The sequence below is a fragment of the Anabas testudineus genome, chromosome 3 (assembly GCF_900324465.2).
Source record: "Anabas testudineus chromosome 3, fAnaTes1.2, whole genome shotgun sequence".
Classification (NCBI taxonomy): Eukaryota; Metazoa; Chordata; class Actinopteri; order Anabantiformes; family Anabantidae; genus Anabas; species Anabas testudineus.
Window position 1 is genome coordinate 24,859,890 of NC_046612.1, and position 17,216 is coordinate 24,877,105.

A 17,216-nucleotide genomic window follows, 5' to 3' on the forward strand; every position below is an offset into this window, starting at 1 on the left:
TTTTCTCCCTTTTTTTGTTCCTACATTGCAGTTTTATTTTTCCACCGTTCCCCTCACTTAAAACTGCAAACGATGTGGACGTCCACGACTTGTGGAATGTGTCTGAGGTATTCGTAGTAAATTCCAATCTTCATGCAGCAGCTCTGAGAAATTAATCCACATTTTTCCATTTTGTTTAATGTTAATGTTTAACAGACCTTCAGATTCTCTTGGTGACCCGAAGATTACCAAACTCCTGGAAAAACAAGCAGTTGAAACTTATTATAGATAAACATGATCGTTTTCTCATGGAATTAGCTCATTGGTGGGTCGGCTCTTTGAGTGGGTGGCCAGCTGAGTTGCCTGGAAGTACATGCTTATGCAGTTGCTCAGTCAGTCTCCGATCAGTCCCTATCTGTAGAACAAGACCCAGGCTGAAAACCACCTTTATTACTCCTTTTATTTTATCATATTAAAGAATTATCAGTTTAATCTGAGTGAAACATTTCAGTACTTGCTGTCAGGAGTCAGTGCAGAGACAGTGTTTCCCAGAGGTAGAGGTTTTATTGCAGAAAGAACACAGGGATAAATCTTACTGTTTTAAAGTACATGAGAACGTCCAGAATTCAGAAAGAGTAAACTGTCAAATGCTTGACAAACCCCGTTTTATGAAAGCTGTGGTCATTTGTCAGATGGATGTACAGTAATAAATAATGACCAAGGATAATTGTTTTTTTCTTTTAAATACAAAATTATCTATTCTTCATATAAGCTTGTGTTTGCAACAAAACCCCTCTCCTCACTTTTCCTCCCACAGGCTATAGGCATTGTCTTCATGGGAATAAGGAATGTGGACAGCTTTTGGGCAAGGATTGCATACCACTAGAAACTATTGCAGGCTAAAGTAACTGGGTATGTTTTTTTTTTTTTATTATTATTATTATATATATTTTTTGTGGCACCAATGATTATACTTGAGCATACTTGTGTGCTACTTCAAAAGGAAGCTCGATGTGGATGAAACTGCATTGGGGGACGATGGAGTGGATTATTTTGGGATTACAGCAGGGATGAATAATATCATTCTCAGGGGTGGACAAAGAGTACAAGTCACAGAGGAATAACAACAAACAGCGTTATCCAGTGTCGAAACAAACCAAAAATTATTGCCTCATCGGAACAAAATAATGAAAACATACTGAATGACATGCTTTGCTAATCTGGAAAAGCCTGGGTACAAAAACAGTGGAATGTGTACTTTTTTTAAAAGCAGTTTTTATCACTATGGAGTTTTTTTGTCTTTTTCTTTTTCTTATTCTTTCTTTTTTTTTTTTTTTTTTTTTTTTTATACTTAACAATTCAGTGCATACACACACACTTATACACACGTCCAGAAAAGCAAGCTACAGCCACCAAGAACACAGTAGTGCACTGAAACCTATAGCTTATACTACATTAAGATGTCGGGATCTCTCTGGAGGGAACTAATGTCCTGCTGGCTAGTGAAAAAAAGAATAATAAATAAAATACTATAACAGTATTTCATGTGTAGTTTTTTCGTAGAGCTGAAGTAAATCGTAATGACACAATAAAATCACAATTACAGCAGTCCAGGTGAATACTGAGCCTACTCTATTACCCTTCTACACATACTATTTAAATCTTTGACATACTTTTCCCTCTACACTTCCACTCTCCTACTTAGCTCTCTTCTTTTTTCTCCATCTCTTTATGCACACTGGGTCACTGCATTTGTTTGTGTGTGTGTGTGTGTGTGTGTGTGGATTGTGGTGGACTGTAAACTCCTTTAGGTAAATATGTAGCACTAAGGCCTTGGGGTTTTAAGAGTTTAGGCCTCCCACCCCACCACTGCATGTGAGGGAAGATATTGACTTTCTTAAAGTCCGGATCATTTCTCTTTATCAGAAAAACATTAACAACCTCCCCCAGCCCTCTAGCCCTACCAACTACAAAACACAAAGCTTCATACTTTCTTATTCTACCGCCAGCACAACAAAGTACAATCAAAATTGATACTTCTTTGCCCTTTAAACAATCTAGCTTGATTTTACAACATCAAAACATTCAGTTTTCAATGTTTTATGTTGTGTTTCTACCCCATGAGAATAAAACCCTATGAATAAAATATAGCACGCTACTTATACACAGAGAGGAGACGGTCTTCTTTGAAAACCAAAAAAAAAAAGGTTAATCTTATAATTAGAGACATAAAGCAAGGTAAAGTGAATAATCAGTTTTCCGTCCCACCCTATGTAGCAACTTCACAAGAGCTTATCAAAGGATGAGATTAATCCTGCTTTTTGTCTGATTTAATGCCAAAGTGCCTCTGTCAAACCATTTAAGTGAAGAATACTTTTAGGAGGATGTCACACACCATTTTATACATACAGAACACAGCTGCTTATATCTGATCCTTGCTTCTGAGTCACATGTAGAAAACCCCCCTCAGCATGGCCCAAGTTCTAGTAAAAGTACCAATCTTCCATCCATCATCATAAAGCACCCAAGCTAAAATGGTTGAAACTCCCCATCAGTCTCTGATGTGGAGCCTGTAAGGTGACCTCCAGACACTGAATTGCCAAAAGCAGAGCAGAACAAGCCTTAACGCTGGCTAATGGATGCTTTAAATATGCCACTGATTGATTTGTGTTGAATTTTCCGGACCATTCCTATCATGCCGGGCTTGTGTTAGACAGAGTGAAAGTAAAGGGAAGGAAAGGAAGAAGGAGATGAGGAGGTGACTTGAGGTGCTCAGGTCAGCTGATGAGCCTCAACTTGACCCCCCGGCGTACCGCCCAGAGTCGAGTTACCACTGCAGGAGCCTGAGTGTATGTGTGTGTGTGTTTGTGTATTGCTGAATTGATTTCCTCTGTGATGACAGCTCCAGTCAGGCTGGCACCAAGGCTCCCCTCGCCCCCCTCTTTTCCCTTCTATTCCCAATACACACACATACACACATGCCACCATCGCCACCACCGACCCTGCAACACACACACACACTGCTCATCACTGGCACTGGGAAAATGGCAGCCACTGGTGTTATGTTCTAGGGCAGCGGTGGTGGTAGTGGTGTCCGCTCAGCAGCCCTCCTCTTCCTCCTCCATCATCCATACAGTAACTGTTCTGCTAAATCGTTTACATGGATCATTTTTCTGATAAAAGCATTATTTTTGGAGAAATGTCTCTCTAATGATTTTAGATTACCTCATCTGGCTTCCCACTTGCTTTATAGCCTCCTTCCTCCATGATTAGTCTGAAAACTTCTATTTCATTACGCTTTCACTCTTATGATCGTATGATCCACTGTGCTCACTTAAAAAAAAAAAAAAACCTAATCATTGAACCACAAATACATTGATTATGATGTTTTCTTAATAAGTGTCCAAAGACCTCTGATAGCACACATAAAGTCTGCTTGCTTTGTTTTTAGAAATTTCCAGAGTGATCTGGCTGCCTGTGGATATCTATCCACAGCCCATCTGTACTCATGTCGATGACATTAATCTCATTGTTTGATTGATGATTTCAGCACACATGTGTTGGAAATTCATTTCATAGTGATCAACATAGACAATGTGTCTATTCATACACATCTATAGCATTTCAAATAATGCATAGTCCAACACAGCCCAAAACCTTTATCGTGGATGTCATTAACCTGTCCTGCTCATGGCAGTTTCACTCTTGGTGACAAGATGCAGCCTTCCTGGCAAATGGCAGAAATGTACTCCCATTGCTTTCGTCTGCCATTGTACTCCCATTGCTTCCTGTTGACAGCTGATTAGATGTAACACCGCTTAGGGCATCCTCAGCATTCTTCTCTGCGACTTCGGACTCAGGGCGGGAGCGTTTGAAGCGTCGGTCAGGGTACTGGCTGTTGTCGAAGGGCATGCGATGGACGCAGAGCACGTGAGTCTTCAAGTTGCCCTTCTGGGAGGCACTGTAAGGACAGTAACTGCACTTGAATGGTCTCTGGCCTGAAGAAAGAAGCAGAGAAAGAAAATACTGTTATCGTACCAATCTAAACCAATGTTTCTCAATGCAGAAAGAACTTGCTAGAGATTTACCCCAGATGATGTATGAGTGAATTTTTCCATCAGATGGTCTTTCACCATAGAATCATGTCTGTGTACAGTGTAGGCAGAACAAACGCCTCCAATGCAGGGACCACTGGGTCAATAATTTGGGTGGATAATATGTTTGTGTGGTAGGTCTGTAACATAAGACCATCTCAGAAGCACTGATACAAACAGACAACTTCACACAATAGTATTTATAGCAACAACTAAGCTTAGCAGCTGCTGGAGCTAAGGGAACTAGTATCAAACTAATAATTTTACTTCAGTTATAGTAACAGATGTTACATGCCCGAGTTGGAGGAAATATTAGCTATGGGGTCTCATGTGGATGATGTTGTCCCACCCAAACATCACGGATGTCAAATGGCTGAAACACTGCCTGGGAAGTCAGTTTCAAAAATGTTTCTTTGAACTAAGCAAGCAACACACATCTTCTCTACTATGCTTCTACTTCTTTTTGTTTAATACTGGTTGGCAAACAGGTTTTAGGTGGATTACTGCCACCCTCTTCACTGGAGTGTGCTCCATTTTGCTTTATTTTTGCTTTGGTGGGTTTAGTACACGCCCACTTATGTTGCAGAGCGCATAAGATTTCCTGTTTAGATCAGTCTTAAATCTGGCTCTTGCTGGGAATCAGAATTTAAGTTTCCAGACCAAACTATTTTTGGTGGAAATGCTCAGAACTTGGTTCATGAGTGAGCAGAATTATTCTTTGTTCGTTTAAAAGCCCATTATGAATTGTTAAAACTCCACAGTTTCAATAATCTGATACCAATATTGTTTGATTCTGTAAAGACAATGTACCCTCCTAATCACCACGGGTCAGTATGCTACAATGAACATGGAATAGGCAACTTATCTAATTACCTTTAAAGGACACAATAAGAGTGATATCAACAATAGAGCAAAAAATGTCTAAACACGCACACACACACAGACACACGCAAGAAATAGCAACAGACCTATGAAATGAAATAGAGTACAGTAAGAGCACATTCCTGATAAATTGCGTTGCAGTGATGACTTTCCAGACTGATAAAATCTTTCCTCAAAGAAGCATAATCCACTATCCACTCTCCAGTCTCTACTGTTGGGGAACTTGGTGTTTTCCTGTGGGGCCTGACAAGGACAGAGCCTATAAACGAATAAATATCAATACTGAATTTATTCTACACACACATAATAGTCCATTACACATGAGTTGGCTGACTGAAATACAGACGGATAAACATTCACTCTTACACCTAGAGGCAATTTAGTCTTCTAAAAAGTGTGTTAACAATGTGAAGGATTAGAGGGAGAAACAGACTGGGAAAAGAGGGTAAAGTTGAGGACAAAGAGGAAAAGAAAAGCTATTTTCTTTTCTGCACCACCCCAGCAGCACTGCCAGAGCTTTTTTTATTGATACAAATACATCCTGAAAACATTACCCAACATTTAATAACTCGCCTCACTTTGTGCAGTCAGATGGCTCCCACAAATTCATCTGAACTAAACTTTTGCAGCTCCCCGAGTCGATATGCATCTTCTGAAGTGCGTGCATACATCTAGTCCCCTGAACACAATAGCAGAGCAGGAGCGAGGCGAGGTATTTTTCTCTATCTCCCCCCGTTGCCACAGCTCCAGCACAAAATGTTCTCTCTAGATTGAATCTGATCATCACTGCAGCAAACACAATGGCCCTTAATAGCACCAGCCGTTTGTTTGAGGGATGCCGATTACACCGCCATCATAACCCACTTCACTTAGCTCACTCACTCACAGACAGACAGAGAGGACAAAATGGAGAGGGAGGGAGGAAGGACGAGGGAGGGGCCGGATGAAGGGAGAGTTTCAACCTTCTATAGCACTTATTAATAACAGTACATTTGCAGTTACTCTCGCTTTTTTTTTTTTTCCTGTTATTCAATTTGAAATGCTCTAAATAAAATTACATATGGGGTTTAAAAGAGGCGCAGGGATAGGTGCAGGGAATATAAATAGGTAAAAGGCCAGGAATTAAAGAGGAAACAATCTATTTGAAGCACTCACAGGCATACACATGGGGTTAGCACGAGTGAGTGCACAGTACACTTATATGGACACATGCATGCTAAAGTGTACACACACACACACACACACACACACACACACACACAGAGGAATGTTGCGAGGATGCAACGAGGCAATGCAGGATGTGCGGAAGCAGCTACTTTGTGTTTGGCAATCTGACACAGGCTTTGCAGCCTCTCTGGCTTTCTGATATTACATTGTTTGCTTCTGAGCCAGACAAAGGGGATTGCTACAAGTTTGGAGGCTTTGGATGTTCCAGTTGTCTGAATTTCCAGATAAGCTAGTCGGCGGCACACAATGAAGGGTCCCTTTTATTCGTGCGCAGTTTAATTTCACACTCTCTTACATTACGTTAAGTCCGAGAGGCAGAATATCTTATCCCATTTTACACTTAGGGAGAGCGAGTTATGCCCCCCAAACAACTCAACTTGTTTTTTTTTCCCCTCTTTCTCTCTCTCTGCTTACTTACTGTTTGTCTCCATGGACTTTAAAAATAAATACAAATCAAGCTTGGTTTTATCTCCAGGGAGATGTTTAGATAAAAAGAGAGAGAGATTGTAGTTCGAATTGCATGGCCTAGAAAAAAAAAAAGAGTTTGGATAGGATATATAAACTTGAGTTAGTGCTGAGATTGAAATTGACTTCTGCAGAGCAACTTTGAGACACACAGGCTATACTTTGTTATGGATTAAAAATTAAAGAGAGGCTTTTACTCACTCCAACACACACAAACACACACATACACATGCCCAGCTTCTGTGAAGGGCCAAAGTTGCCATTATTAATCCATGTCCTCTGGTCTGTGCCAATAACCAAAACAGACCACTTGCTGACTGTGGCCTGGCAGCACCAACACTAACCACGATTCTGCCAAATTAACCCTTTTCCTACCTGATAGGACCACACCTCTCTTTCTTTTTTTGTTGATGTCTGTCACACACGTATCGCTATTACCCAGTCACACTGCGTAAAACCAATGTTGCCATCCTCTTGTAAGTGGCAATCATCTGTTGTTATCAGTGTTATAGATAGATGTGGGTCAGTAGGGCCATGATCCGTTAGGTTGCTATCATGCAGCACCACGCACCTCAGTATTATGGTTAAAATAATAAAAGCAGAGAAACAGTATGCTTAGATTTAGCCACAAACCCTACAGACTTGTGTTTCAGCACTAAAACATGTTGACTTGGATTAGGGTAAAGTTGTGGTTTTGTTTAAATGAAATAACAACATGACTAAAGTTACAACGGACAGCTGATGTTGCCTAGTCACAAAAAGCCCCACTCTTCAATGCCTTAAAATTTGTACACCTACTGTTAACGTGGTTGTTATGATTTTCTATTGGCAAAGTAACATAAGTGGCAAGTCTGAAATGTGCTAATACCAAATATATTAATATAGTGTGAAACTCAAACCCTAAAACAAAACCACAACCTTTCTCTAACCTTTACCAAAGTGTTTTTCTTTCCTAAACTTAACTGGAATGTGGATTTTAGCATGGGTCTGATATGTGATAGTACTTACATAGTACAGTCTGTGTTTTTGCTTTATTTAAGTTATTTGTTAATTTAGTGTTCGTTAATAATTCATTAATGCCCCCCAAAAGTCTGAGAGCACAAGTTGAAATTGTATACAGTTCCTTCGTCACTTGTTTTCTGTGGCTGGCTTTCTCCGTGCATGCTCGTTGTGAAGAGAATTAGCCGTTTCGATGATTTAATGTGGACGGAGGTAATTGCGGAAACAAGCTTAAATGCCTGGTGTGGACACATGTTGTTTTGGCAAGAAAACATCATTTTAGAATTTAGCCAGCTTAATGTAGATGTAGTCAAAGAGATGCATTGATGGAAGAACGAAGCGAGAGCAAGAGGGAGAAGAGAAACAGTGGTCTTGTTTTCTTATAGTGGTGCATTATCTAAGCCTGTTAATTAACCCCCCAAGGCCCTCTCCATGGAGATCAGAGGAAAATGGGGTGAGGAAATGGGGAGGAGTGAATAAGTGGGGGTGGGAGGGGGTGTGGGATTGGATCAGTGTTTGTGTGCATGTGTGGCTATGTGTGTGTGGAGCAAAGATGTACACCTCTGCCACAGAAGTGCCCATGTTTCACCTGCCACACGTACACTTCCTCAATCACCCCCTAGCCCACTGTAATTATCTCATCCACCCATGAACACACACACACACACATTTTTGTGTGGCAGTCATTGTGAGGACACTCATTGACATAATGCATTCCCTAGCCCCCTATCGTCAGGTAGGCTATGTTTATGTACTCTGTATTGATCTTTAATTTCTCATGTGTACTGCTTTACCCTAGCCCTAACCATAACAACTAACTGGTTCACTCTAAACCTTAGGCCTAATTCTAACCAAAACCTAATTCTAACTCTAACCTTAAAACCTAGCTCTTTAAACACCCTTCTTATTGTGAGGACCGGTAAAATGTGCTCACTTATCCACACACACACTTTACTGGTGGTAAAGATAGGCCTCTCAATTTCTTGTCAGCATTCCCTCTATAGGTCTTGCTCCTTTTCCTCTGCAATCATTTCTGATACATGTAGCTTTCAAAATAAAATACCCCTCTTTTATTTGGCTTGTTATTTGAAGTGACAGCAAGAAGTGACAGGGGAGATGCGGCTATTGCATTGAAGCTGTAACTTACTCACAGTGCACTTATATAGAATGCTTTGTGGCCATATTTGAGAAATACGCCATGGCTCTCGAAAAGTGTTATCTCGCCTGGGTCTTGGGAGAAGAGCTATCTTAAGACTGCAGCAGATGGCAGTGCTGGCATCAAATGGCATTTAAGGATGGTTGCGTTTGGTTGGGTGCCAACACGCTGTTTCTGGTCTTTATGCGTCTCTCTATATGTGTGTGGCAAAGTGTTTCTGCGTGCACGGGTTTGCATATGTACACATTTACACACTCTTTCATATAAGTACATCAGTCTGTCTGCAGTATGTGTTTGGGTAAATGTTTGGGATTATATACCGTCTGTGTGTGTGTGTGTGTGTGTGTGTGTGTGTGTGTGTGTGTGTGTGTGTGTGTTTTCTTTTCTTTCTTTTTTTTTGTAGAAGTTATTAAAGAGAAAAACAGGGAGGAACCAGGTGAAACACAATCAGATAAATTACAGCATGTGAATGTGTTTTTCCACAGGAGGGGAGACTTTTTAACAGGTTTCGTGTATCGAAACACACACAAATGCAAATGTGTATTTTGCCCATGAAGTGGAAGAAGAAAGTGTGAGTGTAAAAGTTAACAGTTGTGTGAGTGAGGTATGTATAAGAGACAGACAAAGATACAGACGTATGGAGAGTTTGTAGGCATAGATACAGAGCCTCGCAGAAGGTGTGAGCAATTAAATGTGCTAAACCATCTGTCCAATAACCTGCACGCATGCTGCGGCTCCCAGATTACTCAGCAAACCACAGCTACACCCTCACATGAATGCAACACAGATTCATAGGTGTTTCACAAATCATATGTCTATTGTGTTTGTCTCTGTATCTGAAGAACTGCTGCTGTTATACCTAATCAGACATATATTGCATGCAATGCTAACATTAACATCGTATGCTCAGTTTTAACAAGAATCAAAACATATTGAATGTTTTTGTTTTCCATAGCATCACAACGTGCAAAGCAAGTTGAACTAGACTAGTAGTGTTTGGAAGTTGTTTGGTTGAACCAACCCCACAGAAACCACAGAACCTGACTGTCCCACTATATTGTAGGATAAGAACAGGCTGGTCATTTTTTTCTGGTTTTACACATCTTATCTAGCCTTGCTCGGTTACTGTGACAATAGTAAGCAGACACCGAATGAGTGTTTGCCAATTAGCTCAATTCTATCCTACCAGGCAAAGTAAAATAGAAGTAGTGCAACAACAAAGTAACATGGCGTAGTTAAGGAGTGTTACATGTTTGTCAGGGACTTCATAAATGTGACCTGGGTTTGCATCCATTGATTTTTTTTTCTTACATATATATATATTGTTACACCCCCAACCACTTCCAGAAATAAATACATTTACATTTACTTCAAACAGCCTGAAGGGAATTTATCTTTCTCCAGATTTCCTCTGATGAATTAAGAGCATTTCCCTCAACGAGCTGGCGTGTTAATAGAAAATTGGCCTGAAGTTTAGGGAATAACGATTTGGTCTGTTTCCTAGCTTAACTAGAGAAAACCAACACACAAATAACACCAGGGGAGGCACTTAAGGAGAAGAGAGGAACTGTCGGGGGGAGCAGGGCGGAGGGGAAGGAGCTTTTTCAGCATCAAAGGCAGCTAAAATGTCTCCACCAGGGACTAGGTCCCATGTTAAATACTGAACTAGATTATTAATTGCTGTACCAGTAGGACCTGTTAATAAGAACCCAGAATAGCAGTGCCTTCCTTTCTGTCTGTTATTATTCTCTCTACTTCTTCTCTGCGGCTGTTGTTTTTTCATGCTTGTGCTCAAAGTTTGGCTGATTCACTCATTCACTCATCTGCTTCCTCCCACAGTCACTGATTCACAATAAGTCACACTCACTCATTGGATGTATCACTCAGACCTTTCAACCTTTTCACCCACTTCCTCATTCCCTCACTCATGAACTTGGTGACATATGTTTTCTGATGTATTTTCATATTTTATTTTTACTATTTTTTGCACGTACTAACTCATAGTCACAACCTGTGAGGTATTGTGGCTTTCATTTATTCACAAAGTCATTCATTCATGCATTTATTTTAACTTACATTTTGTTGTGTGTGTGTGTGTGTGTGTGTGTGTGTGTGTGTGTGTGTCTTTTTTCAGCATTTTCACTCACACTTTCCACTTTCTTCTTTACTCATTCATTCATACATTCACTCACATTGTCACTCCAACCATCAAACAAACTCTTCAGCCATGGCCTGCTCCTCTGTTTCCTCACTCTCTCATTCACTGTAACAATATGTCTGTTTAGTTGAGTGTGTGTGTGTGTGTGTGTGTACGCGCGTGTGTGCAAACCAGACACCCAACCTTGCCTTATTTTCCCTGAGTCCCTGGTGGACTGAGGGAGGCACAATCTGCTGCTGACCTGTCACTGTACACAGATAATGGATGCCCAACACTGTGTGTGTGTGTGTGTGTGTGTATGTGCACGCCTCTGCGTGTGCATGCTCAAGTGTGTGTCTATGTTTCTCCCCAATAAAGAGAAAGAAAAAAAAAAATGGAGGCCAGTGGGGGTTGATAGATATGCCGGCCACCTGCTTCTCACTCACATTCTGACACAAAGAACTCTGCTGCATTAATCATCATGAACTTCCTCTGACCTCAAAACACAGTGATAACAGCTAAAAGTTAGAGAAACAGTGGGAAATCACTGAGAGAGCAACAGACCAACACCACATTTTGTAGGGAGGGGTGAGGTTTGGTTATTCCTGGTTCAGTATTCAGACTATATGAGTAGAAATCTGAATATGTTGAGTGAAACATCCCCCTTCAGGGGCCCCTTTGTCTCCAAGGATCCCAGCATTGGTCCAGGAGTTAAAGCAACATTGTGACTGGAAGATCTTCAGTTTCAAGAGCCAAGAGCTGCTGGGAGAACTGGGTGATGAAACTAAATGTTTTACATTCTATCCTCATTGGCTCATATGTGCTGTTATATTTCCTCTGAGCAAAGCTCCACAAGATTTTGTAATATGTGCGCAGTTATTGAAGTAATGGTTCAGCTTCCTGCTATGTTTTACATCTGCCCCTCTATATTCCACTATATCTTCTAAACATGGGAAATTCAGTGTACTTTGCAGATTAAGCTTATGTACAAAACATATCATCACTTTGTAAATTAATGTACACTGTCTTAAACTACGCAGCATCCACTGTAAAATCATTATTGATTTCAGTTTTATCCAAAAGAACGTTTTTACAAACAGCCATTCTGCTTTTATGTTTTTGACACTTTAAGGGAAACTTCACATAATTGCAACTTGCTTCTAGTTTGAGGAGTACATGTACGTGAAGGGTTATTAAACATGAACTGTGTTAAAAAGTCTACTTGCATCGAGACATACGCAGATGATGGAGGTTTTCAGTGCAGATGATGTCACTGTTGCTCACACGACAGAGGTTAGTAGCACTCTCAATCTCTCTCTCTCTCTCTCTCTCTCCAGAACTCCTTTTTGACCCATGTGATGGCAGCTGATGAGTGATGACAAGTAATGCACAGGCAAAGTTTCTGAAACAATGTGAAGTGAAAAAAAGTGATTCCTCATCCGCTCAGAAGCCCAAACAGCTTGTACCTATGTGCAGCGTAGAATCTCTCCATGATGGAATTTGATTTGACACCCATGAGCTCATCCTTAACTTACAGGTGATGGGTCCATCTCCCATGCATCTTTTGCAAAATGTTCATTAACATCTGGGAACTTCAACCTTCGCCTTGACTGTTTCATTAGAAAGGAAAACAGTCTTAGTCATCTCTCTGCCAGCTATCATGTCTTAATGAGAAACCCCGTTGTCATTTCTTCTAATAATTTTTGATTATGGAGAGTTAGGTAGTCCCTTATGTGATTGTGAAACTCAATAAACTAAGCCAGCACTTTACCCTGGGACAGCCAGTGCGCCATGCTGTGGAGGAGAAGCGTCTGATGTAGCTCGTCCTCACACGACCAGATGAGCTTTAATAAATCTTGAATTATAGTGGTATGGTCCTCATCTAAACTTTTGCATGCTAGTGCTTGTCTGCGTATCGTGCAGTGAACACGTTGGGGTGCCCGTGCCGTGTCCCCAACGCCGACTGTACTGACCCGGAAACTTGCTTGCTAATGTTAGTTCATTAACACTCACCTTCTGACAATGAATGATGTCGTTATGACACATCCACATAATGTAGAAAATTCATACAGTAGAGCAGTGGACCTCTGTCGGGGCTGGTTTTAGTAACTAAAATACTTTTTGTGTTCTGTTCAGAAATCACAAATACACCAAACCTTTTTGTTTGTTTTTTTTGGTTTAGGTCTCTGCAGCAATCACGTGAGTGAAGTATCTGCTGTGCATCATGCCACTAAAATATTCTTCTTCTTATGTGGTGGTTGTAAAACTGTTAATCATAAGAAAAATGCACTTTGCTTTGCTCAGTATATACTGTACAATACATATAGAATAAGATCTGCTTCCTCATCACTGTCCAGGCCAAATTCGATTTGATTTATTTACTTCTATCTCTTTTTCTGCCACTCTGTCATTAATTTTTTTGCTGCCTGAGGTTCACACATCATTTCTGTCATTTTTTTATGCAAGTTAGCCTGATTTGTGGATCACTAATGTTGTGTGGCTTTTTGACTTTCATAGTTACTAGGAGACAGCACTCAAACAATCTCTCTCTCTTCTCTACACAGAGTTGCAGGTTTGAACTCTACTCTATTCTCTCCAATACTTGGCACTTTTCCCAAGAGGACTGGACTTTTTTTGCCAGCATGCTGTTCTAAATTCTTAGTTAGAGGACCAGGCTTAGATTTGTGATTTTTTATTTTTTATTTAAATACATTTATATATAAACGTCCAAGTCATTCATTTAAATTCATGTCAGACAAACAAACACACGCACAATTGTAACAGATTTTAAAATCATCACCCCCTGCAAAGTTTCGGCAACTCCTGCACCACTGATGCGAAATGTGTGAACGTTTGTTGATCTATGCTGGAGAAACATGTGGATATTGTCCACTTTAAATGTGCCTGAGCAAAAAGACACAGAACACTGCTTGATTTTTCAAAACCACTAAAAACTCTGTAACAAAGTAATGTACACACACACACACACACACACACACACACACAAAGACAAACACACAAACGGTATAAGTGGTGAAATGTTTTACTTCGGCACTTACACAGTTCGTGTATCAGTTGTGCTTGAATTGGTAAAACGGACAAGTTGCAGCTGAGGAACAGCAAGTGTTATCACACTCAGAATGAAGTGGGCCTGTGTGTGTGTGTGTGTGTGTGTGTGTCATGTTGCCCTGGCCAGGTGTCTCCTCAAGGACTTGCAATTTGTGCACAACAGGAAGAGGGGAATGGCTAAATAAAACCACACCACCACCGTCCAGATTCAGTTGCGAAGCATGTCTGAGTGTGTGTGTGTGAGTGTGTGTGTGCGTGTGTGGATTCATTTATAAATTAATAAGTGAATCATTACATCTGAGTGTCTGTACATGCATCTGTGTCTCTCTCTCTCTCTCTCTCTCTCTCCGTGTATGATTGAGTGAAACAGGAAAAAAGAAGAGCACACTTCATCATTTTCACCGTCTGAACTTATCAACTCTTCCTCGGATACATTCTGTGAGGCCAGGAAACATTAGCGTGAGCCGAAAATATCTCTTTCTTCACAGAGATCAGCTTGTAAACACGATCAAGGCTTGATCATGTTCTGCATTTATGAAATGTGCACGCAGAGTAATCTAACTCTGAATTATCTACCAAGGAGCTTAAATCGTTTTAGATCCAACCACCACAACTTTTTCTAAAACCTCTTCCAGTAGAGCTGTTCTCTACCCCCCTTCATAAAGTCTCCACTCTTTCTTATCTCTCTTCCTCATTTCCTCTCCTCCTCCTCCTCCTTCTGTCTTTCCTGTGTGTTTTTTTCTTTCGCCTCCGTTCTCTCCCTGCTGTCTGCTTCAAGTGAAATCACTCAATTCTTTCAGGAAGAGACTTTGGAGACCTGTGGTAACCAAGAGAGGAGGGAGAGACAGAGAAACAAAGTGCGTGCATGCATGTGTGTGTGTGTGTGTGTGAGAGAGAAAGAGAGAGAGTCCACCTTCCAAATAACTTCCATTAATCATGGGCCTGAGTCTAATGTAACTAATATTTTACAATTAGAGAAGACAAGATGGAGCTGGGGGCCATCTATCTCCCTTACACCACATGATCATCGATTCATAAGAGGTGAGGAGAGAGAAAGAGGAGAGAGCCCTGCACACACTCACACACACACATACACACACACACACACTGAAACCCACACTTTCCCCGGGCACGCACGAACGCACGCACACCGGCACACCCACGTACGTAAGCACAGATGCTCCGAAGAAAACAGAAGGATGCGTGTGAATGAAGGGACAAGCTGTCACGTTAGCATTTGTTGGTACAGTATACGTTCTGCTTAAAAATGAGGCCTGCAACTCCCCGTGATGTTTCTTTACTGTTCACTGTTGCTCACGTTTTTTTTAAATGAAGTGCTTGGTTATAAAAAAAAAATCTGACTGGACAGATGCTTTACCACATTTACAGGCCAAAATATACAAGTTAGAAAAACAAGAGCTTCTCCTATGAAGGAGGAATCAGAGAAATGTTTTACACTTACTGTGGGACTTTGCAGTGCTCTGCAATAAAGTCCTGCAATTTCACACTATATTTATTTGCATTAATGTTTTATAACAATAAAATAAACATATTGTTATGTAGAGTTTATTTTTAGGATGTTAGAGGTGTATTTGTAGAGGGAACTACTGACTTTCTGCTCATCTGGTTAATGTAGTACTTAAAATAAAGAGGAAATAATGTGAATGAGGGCCACAGCAAAGAACTGAATAGAACAAAACTTTCCTTCCTAAGTAGGACTCAGAAAATAACTTGTAAAGGTAAAGGAGCCTGAGAAGAAAGAGACCCTAGAAAGGAGCCTGAGCCACAAACAAATCCCACATGTTCATCTATATGCAACATAAAAGGACGCTGCAATCTTACTTTCTCGTCGTCACCAAACCTGAGAGCGCACTACGTAACAAATTCAGGAGTTAACTTACAGATGAAAATAGTTTTAGCTGTCATTTAAATAAAGGACATGACACGAATGTGCACTGTATGTGCAACAGCTATTTGCTGTTTTGTATTTTATTTTGTTCTCAACTCTACAGCTACAAAACAGATCATGATCTCAACAATATCTTCTGATAAATAAAGCTTAACTAACTAATGTTACCTGGACCAGTCAGGGAGGACATTACATTTCTGAACAGACAAAGTGAGGGGAAACAGTGGCATGACACATAGCGTCCTTTTTGCTGAAATGCCTGAAATACTGAACCCCTACTATGCAGGAGTCCTTCTCTGACCCTCCTACTGAGGAGGAGGGCAGCACTGTAGCCAGGAAGTCCAAGTCATTTGTACTGTAGCCCTAAAAACCCCTTACCTAACTCTCAGGTAGGGGATTGTTTGCGTATCTCAAACTTCTTATTTTTTTTTCTAGAATGTAATCACCCAGTAAACTGTTGTTTTTCTGCAGATGCTAATTTTAATATGACTTCAAAGTCTTCTACACACTGCCACAAGTTCAATTCTGATCATTTTATTCTATTTATAATTTAAATTGCGCAATATTAGTTGCATTTTAACAGCACACGGTTAGTAAATCACATACAATTCCCAGAACACATTTACTGTTTACATCTGCAATGCAACATGCAAAATACACCAGCAGCAAGATCTCTCCAGCAAAACCTGGTCTGCCCTGCCCTCTAGTGGACAAAGCAGAGAACTCCACTGTGAGATCTTTGAGTCCTTCTAATGTAAAGGACGAGGGGAAATTAGAAGCAGCTGAACAAATGAGCAGAAAGACGGGTTCATCAGCAGGTCACCATCTGCCCAGCGACCAACCAAACGCTGGCACAACTGCAACCTCTGCAGAGCGTCATCGTCTCGAACACATCAATCTGCATACAGACGCACACGAGTCAATTATACAACATGCCAGCGTGCGTGCACAAACATGTGCTTACACACACGGCTGCACAACAATGGAGGAAAACGAGGAGGAAATGGATACTGAAGAGAGAGAGAGAGAGAGAGAGAGAGAGAGCTAAAGACAAAGAGAGAGACAGAGCAAATGAAGCTAAATCAAGGGCAAAGAGTGGTGTTCATCATACTGTGAAAAAGGTCGCCTGATCAACAAACAGCAACACACACACACACATGCACGTACGCACACACACACACACACACACACAGAGACAGAGACACACACAGGCCGGATGGAGTGAAAGATGACCTAATGTGTTCTTTAATCAGACACATGTGTGGTGTTACATGGGGACACACACCTTCTCAAATGTAC

At 40.8% G+C, this 17,216-nt stretch overlaps 1 protein-coding gene across 4 annotated transcripts in view; it reads right to left on the reverse strand.

Moving 5' to 3' along the window:
• Positions 1 to 1,377: 1,377 nt before the first annotated feature.
• The window catches only part of znf536 (zinc finger protein 536), a 207,071-nt gene continuing 191,232 nt past the window's right edge, over positions 1,378 to 17,216 (reverse strand). For all 4 annotated transcript variants that reach the window (XM_026378871.1, XM_026378870.1, XM_026378874.1 and 1 more), the window contains one exon: positions 1,378 to 3,977. In XM_026378871.1, coding sequence (XP_026234656.1) covers positions 3,679 to 3,977 — 299 coding nt within the window. In that variant the 3' untranslated portion in view covers positions 1,378 to 3,678. The remainder of the gene's footprint in view (positions 3,978 to 17,216) is intronic.